Below are 15857 nucleotides of genomic sequence, written 5' to 3'. Positions count from 1 at the left end.
TATTTAGCAACCAATGATAATTCTGTTCCAATTCTAGTAACTATTTCAGGAAGAGACTCAAATGGCTTCCATTTGTTTCTGCTCTAAGTCCAGCAACATAAATGAAAAGCTGGCAGGAGCTGTGCAATTTTTGAGTAATGTGGTTGCATTTGTTCCTGCAGTGGATGAGTGGATGTTGCGAGTTAGATAAGAATTCTTGTTTCATTCATGCATATTTGGAAATCATCAGTCATTTAAATACTACTTTTTATGGTAAAAGACTTCCTAGAGGAGGTAGAGATGACCTACTGACTTGAAAGTGCAAATGTGATTTATCAAATGCTTTAAAATTAATTACTTCTTGCTGCTTACCCAGCCCTGATTCACTGAGAAGCATGAGCTGAGCATAATGTAATTTGTAGCTCAAACCATGGGTATGATGTGGGATCCAGCTGTGAAGCTGAGCATCCTCGTAGCCTCAAAAACATGGTGCCATATTTTCTCTTTATGGAACTGGGTAACGACAGGAATGGTTTTGTTTTTACCTGTGTGTTAACCTTGAGCTCTGAGCAAGGCTAAGCTAAGTGACCTCAGACTTATCTGCAGCAAACTCAAGTCTCATGCCTGGGGCTCTGGCAGGCTGGAGAAAATCAGAGGAACTTGCAGCTGACTGCATCTGACTGCCTGAGCACCCAGATGCTCTGCAGGATGTGTTTCACAGCTGCTGTCCATATTTCACACTTGGAAGTTGTCTCTCTCAGGTGTGTCACCTGTTAGGTTTGTCACCTGTTAGGTGTGTCACCATCCCCCTCCTCAGCTGACCTTCTGTTATGTTCATCTGTATTTCCATAGTTGTAGGTTATTTTAGCCCTTTGCTGCCCCAGATACTAATGATGGAAGTTTTGAGCTGCTTTGAAGAAATGATGGTTCTATATGTAGCATTCCCAGTATCCGGAAAGGCATGCTAAACTCTTCTCTAAATACTGCTGTTAAAGGAAGCATTGGTATCTCAAAGGGATTCTTAAGAGTGTGGAAGGTCAGTTTATATTTCATGTCCTAACACAGTAGAAAATTTTAATAGCAGTAGCAAAAGAAGTTCTGAGATGTACACTAGTGCTGTTTCTGACTCTGCAAGGGTGTTAGATTTCTGATAGGATATTTGCTGGAAATAATATTTAAGATCTACACCTTGAAGCAGAAGGGTGTCCCTCAGTTTTCTGACTTCGAAACCTACATGTAATTCAAAGTGTGATGTTGACACTCAAGGTCATCAGACAATTTTTCAGGCAGGCAGTGCAGCTACAGTGGCCAGCAGTATGACCTTGAAAATTAAACCTTGAGAATTAATTGATTTCTTCACTTTTGCTATTGCTGTTACTGTACTAAAGATTGCATGATTTTTCTAAGGAAAATAAATTCTTAGAGAGGTCAGAGTTGTGGTTATGATATGATTATAACTGTGTGCCACTCACCATTTTAGGCTGTTGTATCCATTCCAAGTTATCCCTTTTTCTAGGCTGAAAAATCTAGTGCTGCTTAATTGTTCCTCATATAAAAGACATCCCATATTTTTGTTCACCTCCCAGAGCACTGCCTCAGTCTCCCAAATCCAGATTATAAAATGGATTCTGCAACAGCTCCTGAGTGGTATCTCCATAAGCAATTTGATTCTCTTGGGCTTTTCCCAATTGCCCTGACTTCTGAGAATCTCAATAAATTATTCATCTAAGTCCATGGGAAAGTTACTATATCAGTCATAGGATGTATTCAGCAAATGACAGAGAGGACAATATCTCATTAACACAAATACTTAAATGTCTCATTAAACATCAGAATGCCCTGACTGCAGCAGATAACAGTGTGGCTGCATCACATTCCTCTACCCTGGAAAACAAGCTTAAGCTTTATAGTTTATTAAAAGATGGCTGCTATTTTGAATACCCCTTCTTCAGTCTTTGTAACAATTATTGCTGTTGGTATTCTAGACTTAACTTTCAAGAAGAAAATTATTTTCATACCAGGAAGAAATATTTGATGAAATCCTGCAGCTGGACTACAGCTTCCAGAATAGCTCCCAAGTTGCATTAACTGCTGCCTCTATGCTCCAGACTTGCCTGTTGCAGAATTATCAATGGTGGTCCATAGCTGCAAAGATAACCAAGCTTGCTTGGTTTTTTTGACATCCTCCCTTGTGCCCCACTCCCCAAAGTGCTAGATGCACTGATTAGAAATGGATTTTTCTCAGTTACACAGATTAATAACCCAAATATCAGTGCATCTTAGGGCAGAATATGCTGTGACTGCATCCATACCTGGTGTTCCAAACACTTGGAGTACTATGGGCAGACTAGGATTTGTAAGGACAGTCCAACAAGGACTGTGTATGGGTGGCTGACCACAACCATTTATTTGGTAACAGAAAGAAGGCTGTTTATCCTGAGGGTTTTTTCTTCAGAAGACAGTTCTGGAGTCAAGGCTTGCATGTTACAGTAGTGTGGAATGAGGGAAGAACCGACAGGAGCTTTAAACTTTGTGTCCAGAAACCGTTTGGTAGTAAATTACAGTTTTGACTTTAATTTTTTTTTTTCTTTAGTAATTGGGCCCATGGATTTTTATTCCATCTGAGTACAAAACTGAATGAAGGAGTGAGGGATGTAGCGCTCAACGAATAAAGGAGGTTTTCTATGTAAAACAGATGCTGAAATGGGTGGTTCTTGCACACCAGGCTATCACACAGGTGTATTTAGCCTTAGATTAGCAAAACTTGATCCTCTGGTGGCCAGAGAGCAGCAGCAAGGAGCTCAGAGCAGGGAAAGGAGGGATGTGGCATCTAAATGCCCCATCAGAGCCCTGCTGAGCTGTGCCCAGTGCAGGGGGCTTGGTTCCCTTGTCTGACTGGATTTTAATGAGCTGTGACAAGTTTGGCAAACAAATTATTTTTCCGTGGGTGTGTTAAAATTCTTACTCTTTTCTGCTCCAGGCTCGGAGGAGGATTGAGAAATTTTAATTGGAGTAATTAGAGGTAACTCAAAGAAAACTTTTGTCCCATGCCAAGATTTTGCCACATAAATAAGATACTTCAAGGGAGAAGTTTTGTTTTGCAGGAGTAGATAGATTCAGTAACTCTTACTACCATCAGATTAGGGGATATATTTCTGATGAGGTAAAAAATAAAGTTTCTGCTTTTTTATTGCTTTTTCATGCTTTTGACCTTTTAGAAGTAAATGGCAATGGGAGAAGTGATTTCAATCAAGATAATATAAATAATTATGTCTTTATTAGAATTGCTTGTTTGCTCTGCAGGTAGTTTCAAAAAATACAGAGGTTTTGTAGGTCAAAATTTTAGAAAACAGGCTATTGCAACTTGAATGCATAATGTATTTTTTATGCATTTGAATTTTTTAAAATACCATTTTAGTTTGGAATATTCTGTATGTCACCTTAGGTAAGAATGACAGTTAAAAATAATCAAACATATATGAAACTATTTTCAGCTTTCCTCAGTACAGAGGTTGGTGGCTTCATAATTTTTCAAAAATTGAAAAATTAGGTTGTAAAATAATGTATTTGTTTTTTATTTTTCCAGATGACAAAAAAATCTGAAACAGCTTATTCTAGCATGGCAAATTTGTGATTTTTGTACAGTAGTTAAATAATGTGTGCGTATTAAATAAATGGAAAAAAGCAGAACTCCAGTTATCTGTCAGGATGCTTTTTCTGTATTGTAATTATGGTTTCATCAAAGTGAAACAATTAATAGAATTTCAGTAGGTTTCTTCATGTGCTTTTTCTAGCATGGGGGGTAAATTATTTAATTACTGTACTTATTTCAAAGCAATTATTTTCTGTTTGAATGGGTTATTCTTCATTATACAGGAGAATTTCTTACTATTTCATTTTAGCACTTCCATACCTTTCAGATAGGATTTTTAAAACTATGTGAAACAATGCATAAATCTGTCTGGGGATTAAGGGTTTAATATGCTTAAACTTCAATGTCTTTTGATGTTTTGTTACATTAGAAGCTTTTCTTAGTCAATGCATGTTACATGATTTGTTTTGTTTACAAATTACCTCTTAAGTATGTTTTCCTTGGAGGTGGTCACATTATCCCGCACCTTTTTTTTCAGCAGAAGTGAGATTTGTGGAGGTTTGTTTCCACAAATGTCAAACTTTGTAGTGGAAGGACAAAAACCTAAAAATAGCATGAACAAGCTGGAATCTAATTTAAGTACAAAATTGGAGCTTTTGCACCTTAAATAAGAGGAAAGAGAAAAAAAATTAATACTAGCACACATGTAAATTAAGTTCTACAGGATTAAAATTTTAATTTTTAATTGACTTTTCTTCAGCTTTTGAATTCACACTTCTGTAGTCAGATTTCAACACAATGACTTGCTACTTACAACTAATTGGATGGTTTGAATTAGTTCTCATCTTACCTTGCTTTTACTCTAATTCCAAGGTTTTGAAGGATTTTGCTTTTGTTTCCTGCTGATTGAAATACTGAGATGAGCAGGAAGCTGTGCTTTAATTTTCACTTTAGGTGATGCCTTAGTTAACAAACTTAAGTGTCCCAATATCTGAGGTTTTAATTGGATTTAGAAATAATCTTCTCAATGGATTAATACAATTGCAAAACAGAGATGAGTTTCTTTAGCCGGGGGTAGCTGAGCTTCAAAGCAACTGACACCCTCCATTATCAATATGTGTGCAATTGCCAGCACATCTTTCAAAGTAATGCTCTTTATGAATACAGTCACTTTGTTTTTTTCAGGGAATTATGTTGATTGGGTTGGCAAATGCAGGAAATGACAAGTGGAAAAATGCAGAAATAATTTCCGAAGGAACTGCCATGATTACTGCTTCCAGACTTGTATAACTATATAATTTTAGTAGCAAAAACTCTAATAGCAATGAAATAAATTCTAGAGGACTCTTATATGTTCTTTTTTCAGTTCATTTTTACATCTTGCTAAAATAGAAGTTAAAAATACTGGTATGGAGCACTTTTTAAAAAAGTCCTGAAACTAAGCAATTGTGATACTATCCAGTCACCTTCTGGCACCAGGTAGTAAAGATATTTATATAAATGAGTCATGCAGATTAAAGGGCTCTCCCACAGGTTATTTCATGCAACCTTCTGCTCAAACCAGCAATTTCAAGCGGTGGGGGATTCCACAGCCTCTCTGGGCACCTGCTCCAACATTTGGTTGTTCTCCTGGTAAAATTTTTTTCATATTAGCAGGTTTAAATTTTCAGTGCTGCAAATTCTGCCTGTTGCCTATCATCCTTCCACTTCTCAGAAGACTTTAGTTTCCATCATCTCTACAGCCTCCAGCTCATTCTAGGAGGCATCAAGTTTCTCCCCAAGCCTTTTCACGATGGCACTGAGGGCTGTCAGGGGGAAGCTGCTGCCCACTGGACCCTGCACTACTCATCAGCACCAGGCTTTGAGCCTGACAGCCCAGCTCCTTTGCCACCTGCTTTGTTAACCACTTACCCAGCCTGGGGCTCACAAATTTGCCTCCAGGCATGTTTGGAGGCCTTGAGACATGGAACACCCCTTGTCCCCCACTTAGCCACAAAGATAGGTAGAAGAAAATCAGGTTAGTCAGGTATGATTTGTCCTTCTACACACCTAAAGACCTATTTTATCTTCTATAGCTACTAAATAATTTTTTAATTAACAGTGATCATTAATACTGAGGTGATGGATGCTCCTGAAACTTTCCTTTTTTTGTAACATTTGCATTTGAGTATAATTAATTGGAACTAGGTTGTTAAAATCTAGGTAGGCAGAAAAGCCATCTGAGAGACTAAACTTTAAGTACAAAAGCTATAACATTCATTTAGTAAGGTCTGGAGGATAAGGTTAGAGACTAAAACCAGTTTTTACTCAAAACTCTCCAGTCCAATGAATGATGCAAAGATCCAGCACAAGACATCATAATTGATTACTCAAAGATATGGATAGTATAGTTAAGATTTAAAAAAAAACCAGAATCATGACTGCTTTTAATTACACATCATGTTTTTAAGCAATTTTTTAAAAAACTAAATTGACATATGAAATGGCATGTTTTAGTTACTCTCTGTGTGGACGTGCTGCCTGATAATGCAAGTTTGGCAGGAGATGGAAGACATGTCCTTTTTGGCTTTGGAACCTGCTTGTCTTGTGGCTACTGAGAGATAAGTTGCTGTATTTTTAAGCATATAGCCTCCTCCACTATAAAAACATGATTGCTTGAAAGTGCACCATGACATTTGTTCTGAATCATGTGCAAAATCATACACAGGAGCAACTGAGGGAATAACAATGGCCAGGTTATGAAGGAGGAAAAAGTTTGGACTAAATTCAACTCTCATTCTTATGTACTTGTGTATAATTTACAGTGATAATACTGCTCAGTATAGAGGACTCCTTCAGTTCTAAACTATATTCTCTAATTTTGAATTACTTTCAAAAAAACCCCCATGGACTTGATAACTATTTATGGTGTGTTCAAATCACTTTATCACAGCTATTCTTTACATATTCAGTGTTCTCAGTATGTTTGATCAGCTGTTCTATGTAATTATGCTGACCAGAAAATTATTGTTCCTCTTAGGCAGATGTAATTATGATACACACCTTTAGCTCATATCTTTTTCTGGTGTAAATTTTCTTGAAAAGGAAGATAGATATTCTTAATTAAAAGTAAAGATTAAATGTAAACCCCAAATCTGGAGAAGATGCCTGCCTTGTTTAGAACTTCTGACTATTTGTAGCCTTCAGTTTCTAGTTATTGAATCTTCAAGATTTTTTTGGACAGAGCAACCCATTTTGGAATTTTGTTGCCTGTGAATGTACTTTAGAGTTGGAACCAATTTGCATCATAATTTTGTTTTTCCTTTTTGCTATTACTTTAAAATGAAGCAGTTATTGAACATATGAGAGCAATAAAAACATAAAAAGAGATTTATATGAGCCACCCCTGTTATAATAATTTAGTATGCACTGAAAGGTGCAAAGATGCTAAACTTTACTAACCTGTTAGGAAACAATAGCAGTTACATAATAAAGTTCTTAATGTGTGAAAGTAAAGTAAAGAAAAGTCCTGTATTACTTTATCAGAATGGATAACTTGCAAGGAATGAAGGACTGGGTTTCTGTTTTTCTGATCCCGATATTTGTGTGAGGCCCTGTGTTTTTAACTATTGTGCCAAATCCTGTTTCACAGGTTCAAATCTTAATTTTCATTCATCTATAGGGTGTGTTCACAACAGAACTGAATACATCAGAGATATGATATATTCGTATTTTTCCATTCTGCCACATGGATTCAGCCTGTATTTCATAATTAAGAAGGGGATCTGTGCACCACTTTCCTTCAGCAGCTGCTCTTCAGTCTGTGTTCCAGAGAGGCTCCATTTGCCTGTAGCTTTTTTTTTCAGGCTCTTCAGGATCACAGGCATGTTGCCAAAATTAAGCCCTTCCTGTGTAGTCAGGAGTTGGGAGGTGTTATTTTTCAGCAGGTTATGTCATCCAAATCACAGTGGAATTACTTAAGGCAATAGAAGTAGGACATTTCCTTTGCTGGAGTGCAGAGCTTCAATTCAGATAGAGGAGATACAGGAATTTCTCAAGAAGGAGCTTAGAAGAATTTTATCTTTGGGAAAACACTGTGCAATGGTGGAAGCAGACACTGTTGTGTCAGCATCCCTTCACAGACATGCTGTTCTCCTGTTGTGTCTATCCCATCTATCCCATTTCCATAGTAGCAGCTGATTTTATATTCTCAGGTCAGAAACAGTGCCTCTGCACAAGTGGAAATTACCTAACTACTAAAATAAAAATAATGTAGTTACCAGAATAGATTTATAGCATGTTAATTTTTGACCTTCTTATCCTTTGTTTTCTCAGTTGCTAAAAGCTCACAAGGGTTTGTTTTAATTTCTTTGAGTAAATCCATTTTGGGAATGCAGGTACAGGTAAGTAGAATAATAATGGTACTGCTCCACTCTGGTCTATATAGTGCCAGTAATAATTGTGCAGAGGCTTTCAAGTTTTCTGTTGACTCTAGGAGAAACAAATATATTTAGAGATGTTTTCAGGTTTATTTTTTCAGGAGGATTTTTTTTATTTCAGAGAATACCAATGTACACTGCAAACACACTTGTAAAAATAGCTTCTCAGAAAATATAATACACAAATATAATATTTAAAATCAGAGAAACCTTCTGTTGGATTCTCTTGTTATTACCATTCATGGGCATCAACTTATGCAAATGGTCTTATGCCAGAGTTATGCAAGATTCTTGTGGCCCTTGTCATGTAACAACACATTTCAGTCTTGCTCACTTCAGAGCTGTGTAGGAACTTCACAATCTTACAAGCAGTGTATTCAGTATTTTTTAAAAGCACTGTGCAACTCTACCTTTTTTGTTCAAATAATTAATTGTTTGCATTAATGGTTGCATGGATGACTGCTGTGCAAAATCTTAACTCTTCACGATGTGTGTAGAAAATCCAAATTTGTGAATGGCTCTTGGGATTTGTCTTTCAGGTGTTTGAGGGGAGTGGATAGATAAACTGCCTCTGTGGGCATGTAACACAATTCATTGTTAGATTAACTGACATCACAGTTTGTGCTCTGTGGGCACCAAAGTATTTTTCTGGTGTATAAGATTAACATTCTAGCAGAATTCATATTCCTGCAGTTAACATGAGAGTGTGCTGTAAGGACAATACTGTTTGAAGGCTAAGAGCGAAAGAGTGTTAATAGTTTCTACATTGTTTCTCCTCTTTCTACACGTGTTGGCTTGAAACCTCAGCTTTACATAATAGACTAAGTTGTTTTTGCTTTCTGTAATTTTATCCCTTAGCAAGCAGTTTGATATATGATATTTCTGTGTATTTACATCAACAGAAATATCACATGGACTTTGTATCTTCCTGTCTGCATCCCCTGGGCCTCTAGAGCAATGTGCTGTACAGTCATGTATTTTCAGCTGTGCTCAAGGCCAAGAGCCTTGAGAAAGGTTTTCGTCCTGTATAGTTAAATGTTGCCACTCTGGGGTAAAAATGTTGGAAAAAGAGAGTTAACAACAGCTGCACCTTATAACTTATTGAAATAGAAACCACAGTGTTGCTGTTTTCAGTAAGCCTCTAGTCAAGTGCATTATGTGTATGTCTTCCATGAAAAACTATCAAGAGTTCAGATTAGTTTATCAAGCAGATGATGGAGCTATGTAGTAGACCCAGCTGTCATTTCAAGTTTATGTTGAGTAAGAGGGTAGTCAAAGGTGCAGTTTGTGCTGTGCCTTTTTACCTGAGGCTGGGATTCTGTTGAATGAGTTTTTGGCAATCCTGTCTGTGATATGAAAAGTGATAAAATGAGTGAACTGGCAACATCAGAAAGCAGCACTGAGTTATGCTTTGTGTTAGAAAGAGAAGCTGCTAGTAATTATGTTTGTATAGTGGCCCTGCCATTAGTCTAAATCCTGCTTTCATTTCTGCTGGTACAGGAAATCCATCGTCGATTTGAGAACGCTCCCGACACAGCCAAGACAAAGGCTCTCCAGACTGTTATTGAGATGAAGGTAAATGATTCTTGTTTATGGGCAGCAGTAGAATTTGTTCTCTGGAAAATGTTGTTTCATATGAAAGGTGACTCTGCCAAATACCATCTGCAAATAAGTATATTTTTATACTGTTTTATTATCTATTATTGTTTTATTTGTTACTGTTGATCACTGAAGAGACAGACACAGTAGAAACTTGTCTTCTGTCTGCCTGCAGCAGCCGATACAGATTTCTTACAGTTATCCAAAAGTTCATTATATTACAATAATAGGAATGATAGGTTAATATGAAAGATTTGTGGGATTTTATGACGTGGAGTCTTTTCTTTTTATGTTATCAACGTTTAAACTACTGCATTTCATTCTATTAGCAAAGTTAGCAAACTTGACACCCACTTAAAGAATGGGTCATAGAGCTAGAAATATGTCTGTATGCCATCATAAACCTAAGTTGTCTAGATGAATTTGTGATTGAATTCTTAAGCCATTAGCGTAAGTATTTAATGGACTGATGGCAATTGGCCAAGAGCTCAGGAGCCATAATCAAGTGTGTGGTTTACACAGCTTTATGCAATCATATTTCATATTGTATTTCTCATGAAGTACATCAGACAGGGTTTGGACAAATAGAGTTGAAAAATTGGAACCTGTCTTTGCAAGCTGTTCTTTTCCATTTTGTATCCCTCCTTTATATTTTATTTTCCTTCCTTTTTTCTCCTGCAACTTTTTCCATTCTGTATCAGTGTTTTCTTTATATCCCATCTTTCATTTGCTGTCACTCTTTTCTTAGTCATCTTTGTGGTCCATTGTAATGAAAACTAATTTACCATCTGGTAACATTAAGTGTCCTTACAATCAAAAGAGAAACACAGGGGCATTTCTGGGAAATTATGTGGGCACTGAAACTAAGTACTGTTGGCAATTTCAACATATCATTTCACCCTACTACCTCTAATTTTTTTGTTGCAAAAATCCACTTTGTCAATTTCAACTTAAGGTTCAAACATTAAGCAGGAAATCCAGTTAGATCTTCATAATGATGCTTTTAAAAAATCCCATCTCATGAATGAAAGCCTTTTAAAAAAATCTCATCTCATGAATAAAAAAATCAGCTTTTTGTTTAGCTGTGCTTTACTTATCAGACAAAGAAAAAGTTAGGTTTTTTTTGTGAAATTCTGTAGTATAGTTTTAAATCAGACCTGTCTTTCAGGAAAGAGTAAATATTTTGGGGAAATGAAAAAAGAAAAAAATAGATTGTTTTAAGAGATGATAGTTCCTAAATACATATCCATGATCATGAGTATGCATGAAGCTCTGTGTGCTGTGTGAATCTGTTCTTGCTGTTCCTAACACAAAAGACTTCTGAAGAAACAGTAAACCAGGTACACTGAATGAATACCTCTGATCATCCTGTAAAAGTATGACAATAATGATAGATTGACTTCTTTGTTTTTCCACATGGCTACTTTGAACCCACTGAAATGTTTTATACATTGTACATATGAGCCAGAATCCTTTACTGCTTTATCCAGTCACGAATAGATTGTTGCACATTTTCCATGTTTATGGTGCTTTGCTGTTCCCCATTTGTGACCCCACTTAAATTAACTAGTGGCACAAACCCAGTTTCTTGCCATTCTTGCAGTCACATTTTGCTGTCCATTAAATTAGAATTAAATTTCTCATTGAAAAGGCAAAATTTCCTCATGTACCTTCATTTATTAATTTATTTCTTTCTTTCATCCTCCATGGTGTTTCTGCCCTGAACCATGTTTTCTTTCTGTGCTATACTCTTGCTTCCCTTGGAAGGTAAAAACTAAATTGAAAAATGAGTATCTGAGTGCTTGTATGTAAGGAGTTGAACACTGATTTCTCCAAGAACTTCCTAGGTAAATTTCAAGGGCAGGTGATTTATTGGACATGTATCTCCTTTTGTTTTGCTACAACAGTATGTTAACAAATCATTTAGCTGTATGTCTTCTAATTTCTTCTAATCACTTTAAGGATTCAAAAATTTCTTCCATGGAGCGTGGCCTCCGGGATTTGGAAGAGGAAATTCAGATGCTGAAGTCAAACGGAGCCCTGAGCACGGAGGAACGCGAGGAGGAAATGAAGCAAATGGAGGTGTACCGTAGCCATTCCAAATTCATGAAAAATAAGGTATTGAGAAAACAAGTGACAGCCCTGTGTTAAACTGAGCTGAGTGAACAGAGGAGAGAAATGTTCATGCCTTAGTTAGGAGGTATGGTCTGGGTTCCCTGTCAGATGCTGGGAAACAGAATTGATTTAGTACCTGTCATGAAACCAGCGAAATAACTTTAAAATATTTAAGAAAATTTTAAATTCCAATTTGAAAATATTATTATGGTGTTTCAGTAAGATCAATGGCTCAAGTTTTCCTTTTATTGTCCATCATACCTGATTTCTGCTTCCTTTCCCTTTTCCCCTTTTCCCCTTTTCCCCTTTTCCCCTTTTCCCCTTTTCCCCTTTTCCCCTTTTCCCCTTTTCCCCTTTTCCCCTTTTCCCTTTTCCCTTTTCCCTTTCCCCTTTCCCCTTTCCCCTTTCCCCTTTCCCCTTTCCCCTTTCCCCTTTCCCCTTTCCCCTTTCCCCTTTCCCCTTTCCCCTTTCCCCTTTCCCCTTTCCCCTTTCCCCTTTCCCCTTTCCCCTTTCCCCTTTCCCCTTTCCCCTTTCCCCTTTCCCCTTTCCCCTTTCCCCTTTCCCCTTTCCCCTTTCCCCTTTCCCCTTTCTTTCCCCTTTCCCCTTTCTTTCCCCTTTCCCCTTTCTTTCCCCTTTCCCCTTCCTTTCCCCTTTCCCCTTCCTTTCCCCTTTCCCCTTCCTTTCCCCTTTCCCCTTCCTTTCCCCTTTCCCCTTCCTTTCCTCTTTCCCCTTCCGCTTCCAGTTTTATTTGGTCTGATGCCTTTCCAAAGGTAGTTTGTTGAAAAAAGGATATTTCTTTTTGCAGCTGTTGTTGTAATAACTGTTTGGCCTTTCCATTATGTAAAAGTTGAGAAGAGGGTGAGCTGTCACAATAATGGTTTTCCATTACATTCTCCTTCCAGCATGGGAGTCAGCATGAGAGCAGAGTCTACAACAGTGCTGGTGCTGACATTCATTTCTGTTGTTTGGAATACAGGACAAATACAGCAGAGAGATGTTGATCCTCACATGTAAAGACAAACACTGGCTATTGACTTGTCTATAGGCAAAAGGCAATCCATTCTTTGTTTCAGTCTTTTAGTGGGTCCTAACATTCTTTAGTGAAGGTTCAGCCCTCTTGTACAGTAAATGTAAGTATACTGTGAACAGTCCTGCCTTTCTTAATTAGCTCATGTGTACTCCCTGCAAGCAGTATACAAACCCTGGAACAGAAGTTGAAAATTACTCTACTAGGTCCTGAACAATTGTAACCCACTGCATTTGTCCTACTTGAAATTATTGGTCAAAAAAAGAATGCTGGGTGAGGTGTCCTGGAGAAAGCAGTGTTACTTGCCCCGAAGTAGATACATGTACTGAGTATGTGTTCCTTCCTCTTGCCTCACACCAGTTCACTGAAACACCTTGAGATAACCACATCTGTTCTGGCTTTTGCTCTTTATCCCACTGGGTTGCTTCTAGGAACTGAAGGGTACCTTGTTCAAACTAGAATTGGGGAGGAGATTAGAGCACCACTTCCTTCCATCTTTTTTTCTTTCTTTCCTTCCTTCTTTCATTGTTAGCAACTCCTCAATTTTCCCTTGTCCTCTCCCTCTGTGGATCTATAGATCTGTTCAGCTACTTGATTTCTCTTCTGTCTCCTGGTCTGCTCACTTATTTTCCTGCAGAAAATTTGTTCCTTTTTGGTATCTGTTTGCTCGTGAGTCATGGCCATCTCCAATCCTGACATCTTGCTGTCCTACCTTGTTCTGTAATTGCACAGCATTCATTTTTTTAGAGTTGTATTGTATAAGTAATTTGTGGTTGTAGCTTGACAATTAATATTATTTCTCATAAGCTGAAGTATGTCCTTTTTGTTGTCATTATTTCCTTATGAACTGCAGTTTCAAAACCCTTGGGATAAGTGCCACATACTTGGCATATGTAAACATAACCATAACTGTATATCTTCTGTTTCATAATTTAATTCTTGTCAGGCAGCCTATATGAAATTACACAGACAATAAACTTTTGAGAGGGCTTATTGAAGAATGGAAGAGAAAATGAGTGACCAGCGTTGATCCTTCGGTTCAGTTCTTTGTCGCCTTCAGTCAGGACTGAAACAGGCTGACTAGAAGTTGACAAATAATAAATACTTAAAAGCATAACAATGTCGTGACAGGTAGAGCAACTGAAGGAAGAGCTAAGTGCCAAAGAGGCTCAAGGGGAGGACCTGAAAAAAAGAGTGGCTGGTCTCCAGACCGAGGTCTCTGCAGTAAGATTTCTCTTTTGTGTGCAGTGGCCATTCATTGGGGCTTGCTAGCTCTTCTGGCTTTCTTCTCTTACCTTCTTCATGGCTTGATATAATAAGTAGAACTAACAGCCTGCTCAGCCTTGTAGCTACCTTTTTCTTCACAAGGTTTTGGTGTCCATAAATAACATCACTCTCCAACTGAACATCTGTTTGTTTTGTTGCTGTTTATTAATGGTATGAGCTGTTGGAGCAATAACCTACTCTTCTCTACTGAAGCAGATTTTCAAAAGCATTCAGCATCGATTCTGGAGACAGATTTTCAAAGAGATTTCCTTTTCCTAGTAAAAAAAACTAATTTGAAAACTTGTGTTGAGCCCTCTTAACATTATTTCACAAAACATAATGAAATCTGGATGCTGAATGCTTTTAAAACACATTGCTCGATTTTAGCAGCATGAATTAGGTTATTCCTTTGCTTTGAAGTCAGAGTTTCACTCAAAAGAGTGAATATGGTATCATCAAGAAGAGAGATGTGAGCGCTTGGTGGTGTCTTTACGTCTCTTGTAAGTGCAGATGGTGTGTGCTGCATTCTTATTAAAGAGCATTGGCACACTGGCAGGGTGGGCTTGCAGCTCGGAAATGGGAGACAAGAATCTTATCTAGAAACAAGAATCTCATGGTGCTATTTGGGAATCTTCACGTAATGAAGTGTGGTAAACATATCTTCTGAAATGAGCCTGAAAACAATCTGTCTTTTTGAGGAAATTTTACTCTGATTCAGGCTACCTACTCATTGAAAGTTTGTGTCATCTGAGATTTTGTAAGGAGGCTTTTTTGTTTAGATACTCTAGAAAAGATAACCAGTGAATAATTCAGCTCTTTGCAGCAGTTGTTCTGTGTCTGGCAGTATTGTGCAACTGGTGGCTGACAGCAGAAATAGTGCAGCTGACATCTATACCTCTATGGTGAATTAAATTAGGTGGCAGAATCATCCTCTGTGCATATTTGCTTTTAGTAAAATATGAAAAAAAAAACAAACAACCTAGCAGGTTTGAATTAAGTGAACAACAAACTATTGAGTAGTTCTATAAATTCTTATATACCTTCTCAGTGTTCCATTTAATAAAATGAGTTTGAGAGATTTTTTAAGATGCATGTTCTCCTTCTTCCCCGTTCTCTCATCTACACTATTTCACACTGGAACAGAGGAGTCTTCGGTTACATGCTTTGGTACTATTTTAATACTCTTTGGTAAAGAGTTTTCTTCCTTTAATTGCCCATTTTTGAAACAGTGTTGTCAATATAAAACTGCATTTACCAAGCTTCTTTTTTCTCAGTTATACCTTCTACAAATATGTGCATTTATTCTAATAAAAAACTTAAAAAAATTATAAACGATACTATTATTTTGTTCATGTGCCATGTTTCCAAACCTGGACAGTGACTTGGATTTTTTTTTATACTGCAATGTCCTTTAATTTCTGTTTTGAAGCACTGGACAATGTACTTTTAGGGCTAAGGGACTTTTTTTTAATGACACAAACAGAATTGTTCAAGTTAAAAAAGACTGTTAAGTTTTTAGAAAAAAATCCACCTCTGCTATATAATATGTAGCAGTAAAATATTACTATTCTCTGAGATAGGAAGCAAACCAGAAAGTTGGTTACAAACTTGGACTTAAAACTACATTTAGACTTCTCTGTCATCTTTCTTTTTTTTTTTTTTTTTGCAGATTTAATAAAAATTGTCCTGAGTGATTTTATATAATATTAAATTAAGATTTTATATTATATCATTGCTTTGTTTTCCCATTTTTTACTGTTTTTTTTTTAAATAAAAATCTAACGTACATTTGTTAAAATAAATTTGCATTTCTGTACTGATATAATTCACTATATTAAATTTAGGAAATCACTCTCAACGA

At 37.0% G+C, this 15857-nt stretch overlaps 1 protein-coding gene across 19 annotated transcripts in view; it reads left to right on the top strand.

Annotated features, from left to right (window-relative positions):
- The window catches only part of ERC1 (ELKS/RAB6-interacting/CAST family member 1), a 273023-nt gene that overhangs the window by 58856 nt on the left and 198310 nt on the right, over window positions 1-15857 (top strand). For 13 of the 19 annotated variants that reach the window (XR_012053773.1, XR_012053772.1, XM_072923900.1 and 10 more), the window contains 3 exons: window positions 9490-9564; window positions 11551-11706; window positions 13862-13945. Coding sequence is in view for 16 of the 19 variants with exons in the window: in XM_072923900.1 (XP_072780001.1) it covers window positions 9490-9564; window positions 11551-11706; window positions 13862-13945 (315 nt within the window). In the remaining 3 variants the exon portion in view is untranslated. The remainder of the gene's footprint in view (window positions 1-9489; window positions 9565-11550; window positions 11707-13861; window positions 13946-15857) is intronic. The other 6 variants (XR_012053774.1, XM_072923902.1, XM_030263950.4 and 3 more) reach the window with 1 other exon arrangement.

The sequence above is a fragment of the Taeniopygia guttata genome, chromosome 1A, assembly GCF_048771995.1.
Source record: "Taeniopygia guttata chromosome 1A, bTaeGut7.mat, whole genome shotgun sequence".
Lineage (NCBI taxonomy): Eukaryota > Metazoa > Chordata > Aves > Passeriformes > Estrildidae > Taeniopygia > Taeniopygia guttata.
This window is presented reverse-complemented; position numbering and strand designations above follow the sequence as displayed.